At 52.5% G+C, this 20,561-nt stretch overlaps 1 protein-coding gene across 6 annotated transcripts in view; it reads left to right on the top strand.

The window, feature by feature from the left end:
• The first annotated feature begins 3 nt into the window (after positions 1-3).
• The window catches only part of CNBP (CCHC-type zinc finger nucleic acid binding protein), a 58,239-nt gene continuing 37,681 nt past the window's right edge, over positions 4-20,561 (top strand). For 3 of the 6 annotated variants that reach the window (XM_042236691.2, XM_042236693.2, XM_060402696.1), the window contains exons 1-2: positions 4-604; positions 1,220-19,578. In XM_042236691.2, coding sequence (XP_042092625.1) covers positions 19,350-19,578 — 229 coding nt within the window. In that variant the 5' untranslated portion in view covers positions 4-604; positions 1,220-19,349. The remainder of the gene's footprint in view (positions 605-1,219; positions 19,579-20,561) is intronic. The other 3 variants (XM_060402697.1, XM_042236690.2, XM_027957850.3) reach the window with 3 other exon arrangements.

Genomic DNA, 20,561 nt, shown 5'->3' with positions numbered 1-20,561 from the left:
CGCGCACCCGGGCCGCGCCGCCGCGCCGGGCGCTAACCCCGTGCCGGCTGCGGGCGGCGGGGCCTGGGCCGCCGGGCCGCACGCGCTCCCGCCAGGGCCGTCGTCCCCGCCCCGCGCGGCCCGGCGGCAGTCTGGGCGGGCGCTGTGGCGGCGAGGCCGCAGCCGCGCTCCCCGGGGCCCCCTGATCTGGCCAGCGCCCCCGGCGGCCTCGCCCCCCGCCCGCCGCGCCCGCGCCGGCCTGCGCTGCCCGCTGGCGGCGCCCGACACCTGTCACACGCTCGCCCGCGCCGGCAGCGTCGGCGCCCGGCGGGCCGCTGCCTGCCCGGACGCCCGCCGCCCGGCGCTCCCGGCGCGCAATGCCGCGGGCGCGGCTCACCGGCGGGGCCCTGACGGACCGCGCTGCAGGCCGGCGCGGCGGCGGCGGCGGCCCGCTCTGGAGGCGCGCGGGCGCTGGTGGAGCGCCCGCTGCACGCGCCGCCGGGCGCTGGGGGCGGGCAGGGACGCGCAGGGCACACGGGCGGCGCCCAGGGCCACCCCCGCGGAGCCGGGAGGACCCGCCGAGGCCGAGGCGAGGACGCGCGCCGGCCCGAGGGCGGGAGCGCAGGTGAGTGCGGGCGCCGGCAGGGCCCGGGGGCGCGGGGACCCGGGGAAGCGCGCGGCCGCGCCCCCGGGGGGCTGGCTCTGCGAGGGCCGGGGCCGCGGTCGGGGGGCCGCAGGGGGCCGGGGCCGTGGGTCTTGCGCCGGCGGGAAATAAGGCAGGAGTCAGAAAGGTGCGCCCAGCCTTTAACCAGTAACTCCACCCCTTGTCCGGAGGAAATCATCCGAAAGAAGAAATTAAGTTGCTCGCTGCGGCGCTTTGCGGCAAGAAAATTGCAAGCATGGAAACATCCTAAACGTCCGGCAATAAGGGGGTGGTTAACGGAATTAAGGTGCACCCATTGGTTGAAAGATTCCACATCCGTATATAAAGGGATATTTCTGATGGCTTGGGAGGCAGTAATCCAAACTTCTTAAACAAAATGAGACATTAACAGAGAAGAGCAGACTGTAAACGTCTCCTTAATTCAGTTGAAATAAGAACCCTTCTTGGTTAAAAACCAGGAAAGAACCCCAGAGATTTGCGTCGTTGGGTTAAGACCATGAAATACGGATAAGTTATGTAGAGTAAAATACAAATAAATACAGAATACCCTTTTATGTTATGATATGAATTCTACAGAATTATATAGTGCTACTGCTACTAAGTCGCTTCAGTCGTGTCCGACTCTGTGCGACCCCATAGATGGCAGCCCACCAAGCTCCCCCGTCCCTGGGATTCTCAAGGCAAGAACGCTGGAGTGGTTTGCCGTTTCCTTCTCCAAGGTATGAAAGTGAAAAGCGAAAGTGAAGTCCAACCCTCAGCGACCCCATGGACTGCAGCCTTCCAGGCTCCTCCGTCCATGGGATTTTCCAGGCAAGAGTATTGGAGTGGGGTGCCATTGCCTTCTCCAATAGAATTATATACCAAGGGCAATTTTTATAACACCTCATTTTTACAGTGAGAATTGTGGGTTGTGACTCCAACCCTGAATATGAGGTCGTATATCATTGTGGGGGTTTTACTGCTTTTAAACAGTAATGTACATTCTTTGGATAATTGCTAAATCCTTTGTAGAAACACAGGGTATGGGGAAGTACAGAGGAAATTAGGGAAATCTGAGTAAGATTTGTGGGTTGAGCCAATATCAGTGTTATCCTGGTTGTGGTATGCTCTCTCTCTCTCTCTTTAAATTTTTTAAATTAATTTTGCTAGTTAAAAAAAAATTGAGATGTAATCCACACGCGTTAAAATTCATTCTTTGGGACTTCTGTGGTGGTCCAGTGGCCAAGTCTCCCAGCTCCCGATGCGGGGGGCCCGGATGTGACCCCTGATCAGGGAGCTAGATCCCGCGTGCTGAAGCTAGGAACTCACAGGCTGCGACTGGAAGACCGTGCGTGCCGCAGTGAAGATGGGAGATCCCGCGCGCTGCAGCTGAGAGCCGCGCAGCCAGATAAACATAAGCGGTTTAAAAAAACAATGAACTCTTCCGTAAGTGTAGAATTTGGTGGTTTGTAATAAATTTTAAAAAGATTGTGCCTCCATTACCACTAATTCCAGAGCTTTCTCATTATCCCTCAAAGAAGCCCATCTCCGTGAGCAGGCCCTCTCCATTTCTCATTCCCTCCCCCAGCCGTTACCCTCCTTTCTGTCTGTGGATTTGCATGTCTGGGTATTTCATGTAAATAGGATCATACAACTTGTGGCCTTTTGTGTGTCTGGCTTCTTAGCATAATGTTTTCAAGGTTCATGTCACAGTATGAATCAATATTTCATTCTTTATTGCTGAATAATATTCCATTTAGGGACACACTCGCACACACACACACTCACTCACAGAGACACACACTCACGCGCACACACACAGATACACACAGAGACACAGACACACACACACACACATTTTGTTAACTTTTATCAGTTAGTGAGCACTTGGGTTGTTTGCACTTTTTGCCTCCTCAATAATGCTGCTGTGAAGGTTTCTGTACAAGTCTTTGTGTGACGTATGTTTCCGTTTCTCTTGAGCACAAATGCTGTGTTGTGGTAACTATTTTCCCTAGCTGCCTGATTTCCAAAGCATCTGCTCCCCCTCTGTTTTCCCACCAGCAGTGTGTTACAGGTTTCGATTTCTCCAGGTCCTCGCTTACACTTACTCTCTTTTTTATTACCAGTCACCGTAGTGAATGTGAGCTGGGATTTCACTGTGGTTTTCATTTCATTTCCCCGATGGTTAATGATGTTGAACATCATTTCTGGTACTTTTGGCTGTTTGTACATCTCCTTTGAAAAAATGTTTACTCAAATACCTTGTCCATTTTTAAGTTGAGTGATTTATCTTTTTATCATAGACCTATGAGTTCTTTATAACCCCGGCTAGACCCTTACCAGGTCCATGGTTGACATGTACGCTCGTTCGTTCGTGGCTGTCTTTTCACCGTCTTTACAGTGTACTTGGAAGCACAAGCGTGTTTTACTGTGATGAGATGCAATTTAGTCACTTGTTGCTTAGGTCTCTACTGTCTTTCTTGTACATAAGAAATCATTGCTTGATCCAAGGTCATGAAGATTCACCCATATGTTGGCAAGAATGCTATAGTTTTACCTCTTACAATTAGGCCTTTGGCCCATTCTGAGTCAGTTTGTGTAAAAGGTGTAAGGCTGGGGCCCATTCTGAGTCAGTTTGTGTACAACGTGTGAGCTGGGGTCCAGCCTCATTCTTTCGCATGCATCCAGTTGTCCCAACACCGTTTGTTGAAGACCGTTCTTTCTCGACCACAAATGTATGGCTTTATTTCTGAACTCTCGTTTCTATTCCACTGATCTTAGTTTTGCAAGACCTTACCATTGGGGGAAATTGGGCAAAGGGCATGAAAGGTCTTTCTGTATTATATGTTACAGTTGCTAGTGAGCGTACAGTTATGTTAATACAAATTTACTTTAAAAAGGCAGATATTATTTTCATGAGAACGTTCTCACCACCACCACCACCCTGACACCACACCCCATCCCAAATAAAATAACTGTTCTGTGTTAAGAATTTCCCCAGCCTTCCTCTGTGGTCCCTGTTCTTTACCACTAGGTGGCACCAACTCTCTTTTTTCAGAAGCTACCGCAGGAAGAGGCAGTGCCAGGACTTCTTGCCAAGAGCAGTGCCCTTTGCCAGGCCCTGGCTGCCACCGTCATGATTCAGGGCAGTCCTGGCCGCCCTGACTGTGCCGAGATAACAGGGAGACTCAAGGCTGCCTCTGCTTCAGAGGCTGCTTGTCGCTTTGTGAGATGAGCTCTCCGCACGTCTCCTCTGCTCAGGCTTCGAGAGCGTTCCTTCACTCACGCATTTGCTGTTCAGTCGGCCACTCGTGGGCAGCTCTTTGCAACCCCGTGGACTGCAGCACGCCAGGCTTCCCTGTCCTCCACTGTGTCCCAGATTTTGCTCAAACTCATGTCCACCCATGATCACATAATGCTCATAAACACAGCTGGTACTTTATCCAGGTAAGTCATTGTTAGTCATAAAAATTAGACCTTTGGGGAATTTCCTGACAGTCCAGTGGTTAAGACTTGGCAAAATCACTGCTGAGGGCCCAGGTTCAATTCCTGGTCAGGAAACTAAGGTCCCACAAGCTTCGTGGTGTGTGTGGGGGTGGAGAAAGCCAAAATAACTCTAAAATATTGGATTTTTAAAGGATGTGATAAAGAATATAACCACCCCACACAGCTTTGTAAACTATAAAGGACTACTCTTTAATAAGCTATGATTATTCCTGGAGCTAGGAGATCCCAAAGAAAGTTCAAAGTGAATATCATTGTGCCTTCATAGTCATAAAAAGGAATCTCAGAGAGGCTTGTGTACAGCGTGAAGTACACGGTAGAGAATCTGCCTGCCATGCACGAGACCCTGGTTTGATCCCTGGGTGGGGAAGGTCCCCTGGAGGAGGGCACGGCAACCCACTCCAGTGTTCTTGCCTGGAGAATCCCATGGACAGAGGAGCCTGCCGGGCTACTGTCCATGGGGTCGCAAAGAGCTGGGCAGCTGAGCGACTAGCGTACAGGGCGTGTGGAGGTTACGTGGCCGTAGTTCCCCGTCCGCACTGCCGCATGCCACCCGGTTGTGAGTAAACCACAGCATACCCGTCTGTTTTCTTATTGCTCGGCATTTACATTGTTTCCAGCCTTTTTTTTTTTTTTTTTTTAAATCACCAAGAATAAATGCTACTGTGAACATTCTTGTCAAGGCTATGGTTTTCCCTGTGGTCATGTATGGATGTAAGAGTTGGACTGTGAAGAAGGCTGAGCGCCGAAGAATCGATGCTTTTGAACTGTGGTGTTGGAGAAGACTCTTGAGAGTCCCTTGGACTGCAAGGAGATCCAACCAGTCCATTCTGAAGGAGATCAGCCCTCGGATTTCTTTGGAGGGAACGATGCTAAAGCTGAAGCTCCAGTACTTTGGCCACCTCATGCGAAGAGTTGACTCATTGGAAAAGACTCTGATGCTGGGAGGGATTGGGGGCAGGAGGAGAAGGGGACAACAGAGGATGAGATGGCTGGATGGCATCACTGACTCGATGGACGTGAGTCTGAGTGAACTCCGGGCGTTGGTGATGGACAGGGAGGCCTGGCGTGCTGCGATTCATGGGCTCGCAAAGAGTCGGGCACAACTGAGCGACTGAGCTGAACTGAACTGAACATTCTTGTGCCTGTCTTCTGCCACACGTGTTCACACGAATGCCTCTTGCACAGACACATCCAGGAGCGGAATAGCCGTGTAGGGACATTCAGCCTTACCAGATAGTGCCAATTGCTGCCCAGAGTCCTTGTACCAATTGGCACTTCCCACCATGGATCCACGCCTTCTCCAGCTCAGTGTTATTAAATCCACTTTCTGCCAACCCAGCGGGTGTAGATGGAATCTCACTGAGATCTAACCTGCTTTTCCCTGAAGTTCCAAACCTCTTGCTTATTGAACAACCATGATCCTCTCTGAAATGCCCATTCATTTCTCCTGGTGCCCAGAGTGCGGGCACGCTCTGTAGGCGCGCGTGCTGGTCTCGGTCGATGGATTTCTCCTGGTATCCAGAGTGCAGGCGCTCTCTGTATGGCGCGGGTGCTGGTCTTGGTCGCTCTCTGTATGGTGCGGGTGCTGGTCTTGGTCGCTCTCTGTATGGTGCGGGTGCTGGTCTCGGTCGATGGTGTGTATTGCAGCTCTCTTCTCCCAGTTTGTGACTTGTGTTTTCATTTCCTTTATGGTGAATTTTGATCAAGGTAAGCTCAAAATTTATTATTTTTAAATGATCAGTGTTTTCTTTTGTGGAAAGTATATAGTGTGTCTTTTATTTTTTGTTTTGAATGGCATGTAATTGATTACCAATGTTAATTTCAGGTATCAGCAGAGTGATTCAGTTATACACAGACATGTATCTAGTCTGTTATGAATTCTTTTCCAATTTAGGTTGTTACAGAATATTCAGTAGAGTTCCCTGTGCTTGGCAGTAGGTTCCTGTTGGTTATTTTATATAGTGTGTGTGTACATGTCAGTCCCAAACTCCCAATTTACCCCTCCCCCACCTTTCCCCTTTGGTCACCATTAGTCGGGCGCGACTGGAGCAACAGCAGCAACAACGACTGAAGCGCCTCAGCGCAGCAACAGCAGCAGTCTGTTTTTAAAGTCTGTGAATCTGTTTCTGTTTTATAAATAAATTAATTTGTGTAATTTTTATTTATATTCTATATAAATGATACCATATGATATTTGTCTTTATTTGACTTAGTTCCATTAGAATGATAACCTCTAGGTCAGTCATGTTGCTGCAAACGGCATGCTTTTGTTCCTTTAATGACTGAGTAATATTCCATTGTATATATGGACCGCACCTTTCGATGCGACGCTTAGGGTGATGGACACTTAGGTTGCTTCCATGTCTTGGCTGTTGCAAACAGTGCTGCGGTGAACATTGGTGCGTGTGTCTTTTTGAAGAAGAGTCTTCGTCTTTGGATTCCGGGGTCAGTGCTGCGGTGAACATCGGTGTGTGTGTCTTTTTGAAGAAGAGCGTTCGTCTTTTCCTGATTTATGCGCAGGAGCGGGCTTGCTGGGTCATATAGTAGTTCTATTTTCAGTTTTCCTGTTTCTCAGGAAGCTGCACAGTGTTCTCTACAACGGCTGTATCGATCTACATTCCCCCCAACAGCTAGGAGGACTCCTCTTGCTCCACACCCTCTCCAGCATTCATTATTTGTAAACTTTTTGATGATTGACATTCTGACTGGTGTAAAGTGATACCTTGCTGTAATTTTAATTTGCGTTTCTCTAATGGAAACAGTGTCAGACTTAATTTTTTGGGCTCCATAATCATTGCAGATGGTGATTGCAGCCATGAAATTAAGACGCTTACTCCTTGGAAGGAAAGTTATGACCAACCTAGATAGCATATTAAAAAGCAGAGATATTATTTTGCCAACAAAGGTCCGTCTAGTCAAGACTATAGGTTTTCCAGTGGTCATGTATGGATGTGAGAGTTGGACGGTAAAGAAGGCTGAGCACCAAAGAATTGATGCATTTGAACTGTGGTGTTGGAGAAGACTCTTGAGAGTCCCTTGGACTGCAAGGAGATTCAGCCAGTCCATCCTAAAGGAGACCAGTCCTGGGTGTTCATTGGAAGGACTGATGCTGAAGCTCCAGTACTTTGGCCACCTCATGTGAAGAGTTGACTCATTGGAAAAAACCCTGATGCTGGGAGGGATTGGGGGCAGGAGGAGAAGGGGGCGACAGAGGATGAGATGGCTGGGTTGCATCACCGACTCGATGCACATGAGTCTGGGTGGACTCCGGGAGCTGGTGATGGACAGGGAGGCCTGGCGTGCTGTGATTCATGGGGTCACAGAGAGTCGGACACGACTGAGCGACTGAACTGAAGTGAATGATTAGTGATTTTGAGCATCTTCTCAGGTGCCTGTTGGCCATCCTGGCATTTTCTTTGGAGAAATGTCTGTTTAGACCTTCTGCCCATGTTTTGGTTGAGCTGTTTGGGTTTTTGTTGTTACAGTATGTTGAACAACACAGATTTATGTTTTCTTCCAAAGATTTAAAATTTTGCCTTTCACATTTACGTTCTGACTTCATTATACGTTTTTTTTATGGTGTGCGGTAAGGAGTTGATTTCATTTTTTTTCCACTTAGATAATCAGTTGACCAGCACAGTTCACTGAATAATCCTTTCCTTCCACACTGACTTGCAGTCCATTTCTACCTCATGTCAAACTCCCGTCTATAGCCCGTGCAGCCCGTGGGTCTGTTTCCGAGCTCCCACGCCGTATCATCGTCTGTCTGTCCCTCTGTTGGTTTCGCACTGTCTTAATCATCACAGTCTTAGGCTAAGTGTTCACATTAGTATCTCGGAGGGTGAATCCTTCCATCTTATTTTCGGATGGCTTGACTTTTTTTTTTTTTTTTTGGGCCTTTATTCCTGGGTAGAAATCCTCTAAATAAAGCTTGTTTCATAGACACACCTGTGGGATCTTAATCAGAGTTGAATTAAATCTGCAGGTCGTCTTGAGCACTCTTCCGTGTAACCATCGCTGTGTGCACACGTGCATGACTTTCCACCTTTTTAAAGCTGACCTTGGCACTTGTGCGTCCCCCCGGTGGCTCTGACGGGTGCCAGGTAGTTATGATCTGCGCAAGCTGTCTGATTTAATTCTCACAGTTCCCATTTCCCGAGTTCACCAAGCCTTGCAGGATTCGATGATTTGCCAAAGCTCGCCTGGGGGAGGCAGCGGAAGAGCCGGAGTTTGAGCCCGTCTCTCGGAGCCACAGCTCTGGCTTTGCTGCTCGGGGCTTAACTGGCTCCAGTCTCTCCACGTGTAAGCGACGCATGCCGAGTGTGTCTGGTGTTCATTTTGCCCCCGTTCCCAGAAAGCTCACGCCACCGGTACTTCCCCAGCTTGTTCCAGCGCCAGCATTTTCAGTCGGAACCTGCGGTGAATAGCAAGCCAGAGACACCGACACTTCCTGAGCCGCTTCTTAACGCCAGACACAGCCCTAAATCATTCTCTTGTGTTATCTCCTTTGATCCTCACAACACCACCAGGAAGCTGAAGCTCAGAGAGACACACGCATTTGCTCGAGATCACACAGCAGACTAGGGACACAGAGGAGCCCGAGGTTAACGTCATCTCAAGAGTGTCCAGAGGCTGCCCCTCACCTGGGAGTGAAATGCGGACTCCTCCCTGCAGTCTGTGAGGCCCTAACACCCTGCGTCCTGCCCTGCTCCCGCCTGTCTGGGATTCTCCCTGTTCCCCGCACTCTCTGTGGCCCTGCCCTGCAGGCAAGGCCTCTGCCCAGCTCGCGCCCACAGTGTGTAAGTGGCTGCGCTCTCCCGTGCGGTCAGCTAAAAGGCCACCTCCTCAGAGAGGCGTTCCAAACCTCTGTAGCTGAAGTCCCGCCGCCTCTCTTTTCCATGGAGTTGTTCGGCTTTCTTCATGGCAGTTTCTCACTGTCTGGGTTGATCATTTGTAGTAAAAGTTCTCCAAAAAGGAAAAAATAATAGGATGTGTTAGCGTGTGTGTGTATAGACAGACAGGGAGGTTGAGGCTCATTGTAAGGAACTGGCTCAGGCACTTATGGGAGTGGGCGGGCCCCAAGACCTGCCAGGTGCTCAGCAGTCTGGAGCCCCAGGGGAGCCGATGACTTGGTTCCAGCCCAAGTCCAAAGGTCTGAGGAGCAGGGGAGCTGATGGTGTGGTTTCTGTCTGAACACTGGCAGCCTCAAGACTCAGGAAGAGCGGACATTTCAGTTTGAGGACAAAGGCAGAGAAAAAGCCAATATCTTAGTTGGAAAGGCTGTCAGGCAGGTGTAGCTCCCTGTTATTCAGTGAATTTTTTTTTTTTTAACGCAAGCCTTCAACTGATTGGGCGAGGCCCACCCACATTGAGGCGCGCCATCTTCTTTACCCAGTCTGGTGTTTTAAATGTAATCTCATCCAAAGCACCATCACGGACACACCAAGGTGATGAGTGAGCAGATATCCAGGTGCCCCATGGCCAGTCAAGCTGACCTATAAAGTTAACCATCACACCTGTTGACTGTCTCTCGCTGCCTGCAGCTGCTAAGGCAAGTCTGGCGTGTTCCTGGCGCACAGTAGGGGCTCAGTAAATAGCAGTGGGGTAAATGAGTGACAGCCCAGATTCCCGCCCTGCTCTGAGCAGCTCCGTGTTGATTCCTTCTCTGCAGTAAGACTCTCCTTCAGATTGATCCCTTGGTCGACTGAAAAGAAAAAAAATAACATCTGAAGTCAAACGAATGCCCATGTGCAAAAGCTTGGTGTTGGTTTTGTGTGATGAAAGCGCCCAGGATGGGGAGTGCCAGGCAGTTCAGCTTCTCCTGGACCCCTTGGTGCCCAGGAAAACAGAGTTAACACCCACCCTGCTCGTCTCTGGATGCCCAGCTGTAAGCCTGAGAGGCCTACAGCGTGGCTTCAGGCTTCCCGAGAGACGGTTTTCCCGTCCTTGCAAGGCAGGAGGAGAAGCAGCCGTCACCAGGCTCACCCTCCAGGAGGGGCAGCAGGGCTGGGTCCTTCCACGGCTCACCAGGAGCTGGCGACAGTGAAGCGAAAGGGTTGGGAACATCTCCAGCTGCCTGCAGACTGGAGGACAGCCCGAGAATAGTGACAGTTCAGTGAACGGACAGGGAGTGTCTGTCAGGAGCTCCCCGAGGCCCGTGCCCACCTCGCGGGGCCCGCTGACCCCCGGCTGTGCCTGACTGCGCAGACTCTGTAGTCAGAAAGGCCCCGGGACGAGCTTGCCTTTGCACGAACTGCCGAAACGCGCGGCGCCATGGAGTGCTCACAAGTCACGTTCATGCGCAGCGATTCAGTGCAGGCGCCTCTCTGGAGGGTGACCCTGCTGCGGCTTGTGAAGGGCCTGGGACTTGGAAACCCCAGGAAGTTCAGGCACTGGGGCTGCTGTGTCTTCCTAACCGTCGTTAGGGACCTGCTGGACATTGTGCCCTGCTCAGAAAAGACGTGACCGAAGGCTGGTGGCCGAGGAGGAAGCACATGGGCCGCATTGCCTGAGACACAGACGATGCCCCAGGCCTGCTGCAGAGCCACCGCGCTTTGCGCGTGGCCAATGCTTTCCCACGGTAAACACGCGAAGAGAGTGAGCCCTCCCTGGACCACTCCTCCCTACATGTCTCTCTGCTCCAGAGAAGACTGTAGACAGCCTACAGAAAGCACACGGGTGACTCCGCAGACGTGCCCTTGTTCCAGTCTCCACCTCTTTGCCGCCAGCCTCGCCGCTGTGCCCTTTCCACGGGCTCTTGTCCTGCCCAAGGCCCCCAGCTCTGGCGCTCTGACGGCCCCGAGACCTTGCTTTCCAGCTCTCTGGCTCAGCCTTCCCACGCCATCAGAAACCAGTAGCCAGTCTGCTCTTGGAAGTCACACAATGCGATGGTGTATTACTTACCACTGTACAAAAGTCACCCCGAAATTTAGCTGCCTAAAGTGACACCGTTTAATGAGACACCAGCTCGTGCCCTTAGGATGGCCAGCATCGAAAGAACAGACCAGCTAGCGCTGGTGAGGGTGTGGAGGAACTGGGGCCCTTGTGCTCCTTTGGTGGAAACAGGAGAAGGAAGACATGCAGAGGCCTCCCCCCAACTCGGCATAGAGTCTCCGTTCGATCCAGCAACTCCGTCTCTAGTGCACACCCAGAAAAATGGAGAGCGGGGTCTCCAAGGCATGTTTGGAGATCAGTCAGACTCCTGTCCGTTGCGTTGGTGCTGCCATCCAGCCATCTCATCCTCTGTCTCCCCTTCTCCTCCTGCCCTCAGTCTCCCCAGTGTCAGGCAAGAGTACTCAGCCTTAAAACAGGAAGTTCTGATACACCTTGCCACTTGGATGGGCCTGGAGGATCTCGCACTCACTGAAATGAAGCAGTCGCAAAGGACGGCTACAGTCTGATTCCACGCCCAGAGGCACCTAAAGCCATCACAGCCACCGAGACACAAAGCGGGACGGTGGTTTCGGGGTCTGGGGAGAGGCGGGGGAGTTACTGTTCAGTGCGGTAGGATTCCGGTTGCAAAGAGAAGGCGCCCCGGGCGACTGTCTTATGGCATTGTGCCGGTAGCTGCCAGGGCCGAACAGCACACCTCAGGTCGCTGGGATGGTCCGTTTATGCTGCGTACTTTTTACCGCAACAAGTCTGTGTTTTAAATCCCTTTCTTATCTCACGGTTTCTGTGGCTAGGAATCTGGACCTAGCCCAGCCGGGTGGTCTGCCTCAGGGTCTCTGACGAGGCTGCACAGGGGCAGGGGTCTCATCTGAAGGCTGAAGAAAGGTCTCTATTGCCAGGGTTCACTCCACTGTCAGCCGTCGGCTCGAGGGTGTCCTTCATTTGTAGGCTTTGGCCAGAGTCTGCCCTCAGGCCCTTGCCACGCGGGCCTGTCCATGCGTCAGCACACTTCTTCAGGCTGTGCCCACCACACAGGGTGGTATAGCAAGACGGCGCGTGAGGTGGAAGTCAGCATGTTCGCAGCCTGACCGCAGGTGTCATGGGACCTCGCCTTTGTCACGTCCGAGGAGGGAGGGGCGAGTGATCGGGCCCAGCCCACGTTCAGAGGCTCTGCATAAGGGCTGGCCTGGCTGGCCTCTGCTCTTCCATTCATCATTCACGTTAAGTCGCTTCAGGCCTGTCGGACTCTGGGACCCTGTGGACCTGCAGCCCACCAGGCCCCTCTGTCCATGGGATTCTCCAGGCAAGAAAACTGGAGTGAGTTGCCGTGCCGTGCCCTTCTCCAGGGGATCTTCCCGACCCAGGGATCCTGCCCACGTTTCCTGTGTTGCCGGCACTGCCTGGCGGGCTCTTCACCATTGGCGTCACCCTGGGAGCCCTCCCTCTGTCCATGGTGCCACCCAGTTGCGTCACCTGGAGCCTGAGCTCCAGCCTCGAGTCCGTCCTTCCCCTTCTCCGCATCCAGGCCCTCTGCAGGCTTCTTGTTCCCTCCAGCAAATACACCCAGAGCTCCTATTTACGGGCCAGACTGCATGCCTGGCTTCTGGCTCAGCAGTAACCCAAACAGGCTCCCTGCCCTCCTCATGCCCCCAGGCTTGTCGAGGCAGTGGTTTTAAACTTGTTTCCTTAGCTGTAAAGTCAGATTGTGTAAATGATCACCAAGTGAGCTAGTATGAAGTCACATGCTTTGAGCAGCGTCTTAGCACACAGTAAACGCCCAGCAAGTCTTAGCTGTGATTGTCGGAGAAAGTGGGGACACCTGTGAGTGAGAACACAGGAGGATGCCGTGGAAGGGGACAGCGAGGGTGTGGCCGCCTCTCCCAGGCGGGCGGGGAAGGCTTCTCCGAGGGGCACGTCTTACGTGAAACTGGAGGGGCCGGAGGCGCCCGGCAGGCGAGCACAAGCGGTGCAGGGGACCAAGCTGGCGCTGGGGAGGGCTTGGGCGGCCAGGTGGGCAGAGGACGGAGGGCCTTCGCAGATCGGTTTCAGAAGCAGACTGGTAAGGAACCCACCTGCCACTGCCGGAGGCACAAGAGACTCGGGGTCAGCCGCTGGGGAGGGAAGATCCCTGGAGATGGAAATGGCAGCCCACTCCAGTGTTGCTGCCTGGAGAATCCCATGGACAGAGGAGCCTGGCGGGCTGCAGACCATGGGGTCTCACAGAGCTGGACGTGGCTGAGCAGCTGGGCACACACACTTGGGCGGGGCAGGGGAAGGAACGGACCAGAAGATGCTGTGTTTCTGGCTCTAATTAGCCCAGTTGGTAAAGAACCCGCCTGCCGTGAGAAAGACCCTGGTTTGATGCCTGGGTCGGGAAGGTCTGCTGGGGAAGGGATGGCTACCTGCTCCAGAATTCCTGGGCTTCCCTGTGGCTCAGCTGGTAAAGAATCTGCCTGCAGTGTGGGAGGTTCAGTCCTCGGGTTGGGAAGATCCCCTGGAGAGGGAAAGGCTGCCCACTCCAGTATTCTGGCCTGGAGAATTCCGTGGACTGTATGGTCCGTGGGGTCACGAAGAATCAGACACAACTGAGCGACTTTCACTTTCACTTTGCACCACTACCACGTGGGAGCCCGGAAACCCCCGATTTGGGCAAGATGCCCCATGAAGAGGCCGCCAGCTCCTGGCCATGTGGCTGGTGAGTCAGCCCTGTCCCTTGCTCCTGGTCTCCCTCTCTGCAGGACAGTGGCCTCACCCACAGCAACCTTCTCCAGTCCCTCCCTGGCATGCCTGTGGCTGCCTAGTCAGATCAGAGATCAGCAGATGCCTGTTGACGCAGGGAGCCGGGAGGGGCCCCAGCAGGCCCTACTCCAGCTGGTCAAGCAGTCTTACTGCGTCCACACCTCTCACCCTGCTCTGTCCTTACAAGAGGCCATCCGCGGTGCATGGTGATGGGGACCAGGCCCTTGGAGTCAAGTGGAACCTGCATCCAGTTCAGATACATTACTTAAGCCCTGGGACCCTAGACATTCTGTCTGTGGAGGAAACGTTTCCTGTTTAGTTGGTATGTTGGAGGTCTCCAGGTCTACCCTCGGCCTCAGTGGCTTGGTAGAAAGACTCATAATTCAGGAAAGCTGTTCAACTCATGCTTACAGTTCACTCTAGTAGAAGAGTAGAGGTTAAAATCAGGAAAGGAAAGTGTATACAGAGCAGAGCGCAGGAGCTCCCAGGTGTGGCGGTCTGGCTGTGCTGCCCACGGGAGGCCTGCAGATGGCGCTTAGTTCTCCCGGCGACTGTGTGTGACAGCGCGCACAGGAGTGGCCAGCGGGGACTCTCATCCAGTCCCCCGTGTCCAGGGTTTGTGTGGAAGGGCAGTCTCGTAAGCAGAGAGCACCCCCATGGCTGACCACAGATACACGGTCTCCATTGCGAGCACGCGTGCTGAATCACTTCAGCGGTGCACAGCTCTTGGCGACCTACGGACTGTGGCCCGTCAGGCTCCTGTCCGTGGACTTCTCCCGGCAAGAATGCTGGAGTGGGTTGCCGTGCCGCCTCCAGGGGATCTTCTCGACCCAGGGACTGAACCCAGGTCTCTTGCGTCTCCTGCACTGCAGGCGGATTCTTTGCCACTGAGCCACCACGGTCTTCATTACCATCCCCCAGCCACGGCCCCAGGCTACCTCACATGGTTGGCATCAGCTGTCTGGGGTGGCCCTGGGCCCCAGGCACACAAAGGCACTCTTCCCATGTGGACACTGCAAGGGCCTGCGTGCTGCCCCCCAGGAGCTAGGCCAGGGCCCGTCCTCGCTGTGGGACGGGCAGGGTGTGGACCTCCCAAGCGTGCTGAGCTCTCTCTTTACTGCACACTTGATCTGGACATTCAACACGTGTCCCAGTCAGGGTCCAGACAGGAAAGCTGAAACCACTGTAGGTATTTAGAACAAACAATTTAACACAAGGAGATTGTCTCACAGGGGATTGAAGACCTGGGAAGCAACACAGGAGGCAGGGAGCCCAGGGACCGGCGGCGGCAACCGCAGGCCTCTCCAGAGTGACCCAGGCCTGGGGGCTGCCTGGTGGGCCAGGGGCACGCAGGGAGAGCTGTCGGCTCACGCCGCCCCCCAGCAGAGGGAGCAGGGGAAAAGAACCCGGGTTCTTCCCCGTCCCGCCTGCCCTGCCCCCTCTGGCACTTCCCAGGGCGGGGGCTCCCCAGGAAATGACTCCGACTCCCGTTTACTCAGGGCCTGTTTCAAGGTGCCTGACAGCGTGGCAGCCACAGTCACCCACCCCACCCCGTGTGGCCCTGCCCGAGAGCTGCCCTGCAAGCAGATACTGCCTCTGCTCTATAGGGATGACAGCGATGAGGGGCAGATAAAGAAAAACAGCCTGTCGGGGGAGCCGGAGCCAGGGGGTGTGGAGGAAAGGAGGCAGGGCCGCAGGGAGGCAGAGACATTGTGCGGAAGCCTTCCTGGCCAGGAGGCGCCCGCAGCCAGCAGAGGTGGGGAGCGAGGTGCTCCTTCAGCACACTCGTCCAGCCAGGAATCCCCTGCCTGAGCCCCACTTCCTGTCTCAGTCCAGCTGTCCCCACCCACATTGCCCCCTGGGAAGGCCTGGGTTCCCTCACCGCAGAAATCGTTTGCAGTGAATCTTTTGTTTCCCCCTCGTGCTTGACTCGTGGCTACAGTTTGTTTCGTCTCTCAAAGACCTGCTCGATTCCATTTTTCATGCCATTTCCACACTGCTGAGGGGCATGTCGGCCTGGGACTTGCTCACACACAGGCAGTTCAGCACTGGCGCTCAGAATCCAGGAACCACGGCGCTCCCATAAATGGTTTTAAACCCGGTGCTGAAGCCCAGCAGCTCCACGCCTTTGCCTGGCCTCGGGAATCAGAAAGCCCTCCTGTTACCTCCTCCCACACTTGGCCTTGCACGCTGGCCAGCTAGCCTGTGCTCCCAGATAAGAAGTGCAGAGAAAGGCGGGCTCTTTCCCCCAAGCCCCATGTGCAAAGACTGTGTCTCACGGTGGTGCTTTTTAGGTGTGACGGTGCTGTGGTGGTTGGATAGGAGAACTGAAACTGCCTCCACATCTTTGAGGAAAACACACACACTCACATTCACATGTGAACTGAATATGGCAACTTAGTAATTATTAGATCTTTTTAGTCTGTGCATTTGACTTTTTTAATGATAAAAACAATTCCCCTTCCTCCCTTCCTTAAAAATTTTAATGTATTCATTTTCACCTGTAAAATTAATTGCCCTTTTTCTGCTTTCACGCCAGCAATCATAACTTCTAATCTGAGATTAACTGTGTTGTCACTTCGGATTCCCTTTATTCTGTCCAAGGGGGAAAAATAAGGCTTTCTACTTAAATGTAGGTTTTAAGGCAGTACAGAGTAGGGTTTGTCTCTTGTCTTTTAAGACATGAATGAAGGTCAAGGTTAGGCAGACCTACCCTGTTCTCTCGCTCGCTCTCCTGGAGAGCAGCTGGTGCGGGGCGAAGGGTCCAGGAGGGAAGGCCCAGGGAGAGGGCGGCAACCTGGCCGCAGCGTCAGCAGGAGGCTCACCCGGGCAGGCCCAGCTGCCTCAGCCTTGCACAAGCTGTGTGGTCGGGAACAAGGCGTGGGATGGACCCACTGATGCCTCTGGCATAACCTTAAAGATTGTGGAGGAAACGACCAGCACCTTCTCCATCACACACTTAAGTAGCACAGAGATTAGCATGGCGAGTTCAATAAACTGCTCAACGAACTATGGACTAACGTGTGTGGGATGCGGGCTGAAGCGCAAAAGCAAAGCTAACCGTGTTGCGGCCCTTTGCCACCTCGGTTTCTGAGCTGTGGACTCACACAGCCGTTCCAAATGGAAAGGAAGCTGGCGTTTCAGCTACTTACTGCTAAAGTCAGCATGTCAAACTTGCTTGAAACGTGACTGCATATTTCCCCTGGCTCTGCACTCTGGGCTGGGCTCAGCTGGGTGGTTCTTCCACCCTGCCAGGTGTCTTCTGGGGTGGAAGGTTCCAAAGAGCATCTTCACCCAGACTTCTGGGGCGTCAGCTGAGGTGGCTGGAACAAGGGGATGACTGGCACACTTGTGCCTCCATGCCATCACAGCAGCTGGACCTCGTCACAGAGTGACTCAGGACTTCAAGAGGCAGCATCCCAAGAGGACAGACCCCAGCATTCAAATCTGTACCAAGGCTCTGTGCCCAGCACATCTGCTGCCACCCCATCGGCCAAAGCAAGTTAGTTATGTGTCCAATCCCGGAATATACCTGTGAGGGAGAGGGCTGACAGTCAGTAGAGACCACCAATGCATGGACCCCCCGCAACCAGGAAGAGCCCTCATCCAGCAGCGCGTAAGCCGCCGTGGGCCACCCAGGATGGAGCTCTCCTTCCGGTTAGGGAGACGCCGTGAAGGATCTCAGTCATTCATTCATTCAACACGCGTCTCTCGGGAGTGCAGATGCTGGGGATTGGTACGGACGAGACAGGTGAGCTCTTGCTTCTGAGGCTGTCAGGTAGTCCATATGCAGTGAGACCGTTTCCAATGACGACCAGCACTGTAAAGAAAACAGCATAGCAGGGCAGAGAGTGGGCAGAGGTTGAGGGTGGGTGCTGTAGCCACAGGGATCAGGGCAGGCGCTCCTTGAAGCAGGAAGCTCAGCTGAGACTTAAACGAGAGGGCACCAACCTCGTGGAGATCCGGTTGCACATGTTCTAGGAGGAGGGAACCAAGGGCGGAGGAAGGGGGCAGGAATGCACCTTGACCAAGTCTCAGCTCGACGTGTTTCAGGGATAGTAGACTAGGGCGTCTGGAGTAGCGGAAAAGGGAGGCAAGGTTCGAGGGAGAGGCCGGGCCTCGCCGCGCCTCTGAATGCACTCAGAAGTATGACGGGCATCGGGAGCCGTGAGCTGTAGTTCCTTGCCCATCGTCCTGCCCCTTCCCGGCCCTCCTCTGCATTTCCAGATCCATTCTGAGAAGCTGTCAAGCTCTGTCAAGCCAGAAGGTCGGGGGGTGGGGCGCTCAGAAGAAAGTTAAAAAATACCCTAGCGTTGGAGGCTAACTCCCTTGCTCCGGACACTGGGAGGCAGTGCGCAAACCTCCCACCGCCACCGTCGTACACACAGACAAGCCGTCTTGACACAGACTCCAGGGCGCTGTTGCCCATTTCTAATTATAACCGACATTTGTTTTCACATACATCATCCCACGTTATCCCTTCGTCCAGCCAGAGCCAGTCCGCCCAAGGAAGCAAACATTTGAGCAACCTTCGTGCTCAATCTCGTGCTCAGCAGCCCTGTGCATCTGGCTAACCTTCCCCCAAGCCTGTGCAGGTTTTAACTTCTTATCTCCATCTCTCTGTGGAGGACGTAGGCTCAGAGTCACACAGGAAACAGCGGCGCTGCAGTGCCAGCCTGAGGCCTTTGAGCCCGAGTCACGGGCTCCACCCCCTGCAGCTCCTGCAGGCTGCTGAGCCGGGCCTGCCCTGGGCAGGTGGCCAGGTTGCGCATTCTTCCAGAGCTCCATCTCCATACAAGGGCCTCCGTGAGCCGGAGATGAGAAGAAGGATTGAAACAAAATGCTCATCGTATTACTTTGAACTTTGGCTTCCTTAGTCAAGCCAGTGCGCCTGAAGTGCGCCCTGAGCAGACAGGTGTCTATAGAGGGAATTTTACACGATGTGCATAAAAACCTCCCTGTGTATTTACCGTGCTTTTTCAAATGGACAGTTGGATCTATTATTTTCAATGTAGATGTTGTTTACCGGAAACGGTTGCTAGAGATTAAAGAAAAAAAGTATTCAACGTCTTATCTGAAAATGTAACTAAGATATTATTTTAAAATAACCTTTTCCAAAATACCCTGGTGGTGCAGTGGTTAGGACACAGTTAACCCTTTCCCTGCCAGGCCCCGGGTCAGTCCCTGGGTGGGGACTGAAGATCCCACAGACTGTGTGGCACGGTCAAAAATCAAACAAACTCATCCTTTTTCCTGACTTTGAAATGCATCTATACTTTCCAAAAGGAAATACACATATCTCCATCCATATGTATACGCACACGTAGTTACTTTTATACGTGTATGTAATTCTGTAGTCGCCTTTAGCCCTATTAAAAATGCAATGTGTGTGTTTTGAAAGTGTTAATTATCTACACATTTAAAATATCACAATTTGGAACCCTGACTTGATACTCCTTCCTATTAGAAGGTCAGCAGTGGCTGGAGCCTCTCACACCCGAGAGGCCCCTCGTCCAGCTGATTTAAACCGTATCAAGTCTAGGATTGCATTTGTTTTTTTGAATTGCAGGGCAAGTGACTTGCTTGGGTCATGCTCAGTCTGCAGTCTGTGTTCAGACATGGTGCAAACATCCCCCGAGAACTCGGAGGAGACTGCCAGGGAAGGCCTGGGCCTCCTTCCCAGAACAGCCTGCTTCAGACCAGCTCGGTGCCTCCTCCCCGCGTCGCAGCGACCCCCTGCCACAGGTGGGGCTGGAACCCAGCAGGATTGACGGGAATGTGGATCACAGCCTCCCCGCTACCCCATTTGCTTTCCAAAGGTCAGCGGCTTGAGATAATGTGTTTTAGGGATTTCCCAGTCGGCTAGTATTTAAAAGATGTTTATATTGAAAAAAGAAGATAGAGGCTCTGGCAACTAGGAAAACACAGAATAAAAGTTTTCCCTGGACTCTTTTTTTTTTAATTTTAAATTTTTATTAAAGAACAATCGATTTTGACACTAACAATGTTGCGTTAGTCTCAGGCGTACAACAAAGTGATTGAGTTATACATGCATAAATCTGTTTTTTCCCAGATTCTTTTCTCTTGTAGATTATTACAAGATATTGAGCAGAGTTTCCTGTGCTCCACAGTAGGTCCTTGTCGGTTATCTGCTTTATATATAGCGTGGATGTGTTAATCCCAAACTCCTTATTTATCCCTCCCTCCACTTTCCCCTTTGGCAGCCATACATTGGCTTTCTATGTCTGTGGGTCTGTATCTGTTTTGTGTATAAATTCATTTGTATTATTGTTTTGGGAGGGTGGTTACACAAACTGGTGATGTCATAGGCTATTTGTCCTTGTCTGACTGACTTCACTTGGTGTGATCCTCTCTGAGTCTATCCATGTCACTGCAGATGGCTTTCCCCTACTCTTTATTTGCAGTTTTTGCAATAATAGTGAAGGAAATAGGAATTAGAAACCTCAGACACCTCAGCCTTCTTCTTTCTAGTCCTTGTCCTTACAGGGGTTTATGTTGACAAAGCTGATAACATTTGTGTTGTCTTTTCACCTAATGTCAATAATTCCATAAAAGAGTACGTCGCTTCTCAGAGAGGAAGGGTTACTTTTTATTCTAAGGTGTTGTAATATTACATACGGTTTGGGGAAAGAGAAAAAAATTATTCATAAACCTGCCGTCCTTCCTGAACCGCTCTAATTTTTGCATTTTCTGTCTCTGCTTTGTTCACGGCATCTATATTTTGCATGTTTTATATAATAGAACTATTCTGGTTATTGCCCACAAGCATTCACAGGTTTAT

The sequence above is a fragment of the Ovis aries genome, chromosome 19, assembly GCF_016772045.2.
Source record: "Ovis aries strain OAR_USU_Benz2616 breed Rambouillet chromosome 19, ARS-UI_Ramb_v3.0, whole genome shotgun sequence".
In the NCBI taxonomy this organism is placed as follows: domain Eukaryota; kingdom Metazoa; phylum Chordata; class Mammalia; order Artiodactyla; family Bovidae; genus Ovis; species Ovis aries.
This window is presented reverse-complemented; position numbering and strand designations above follow the sequence as displayed.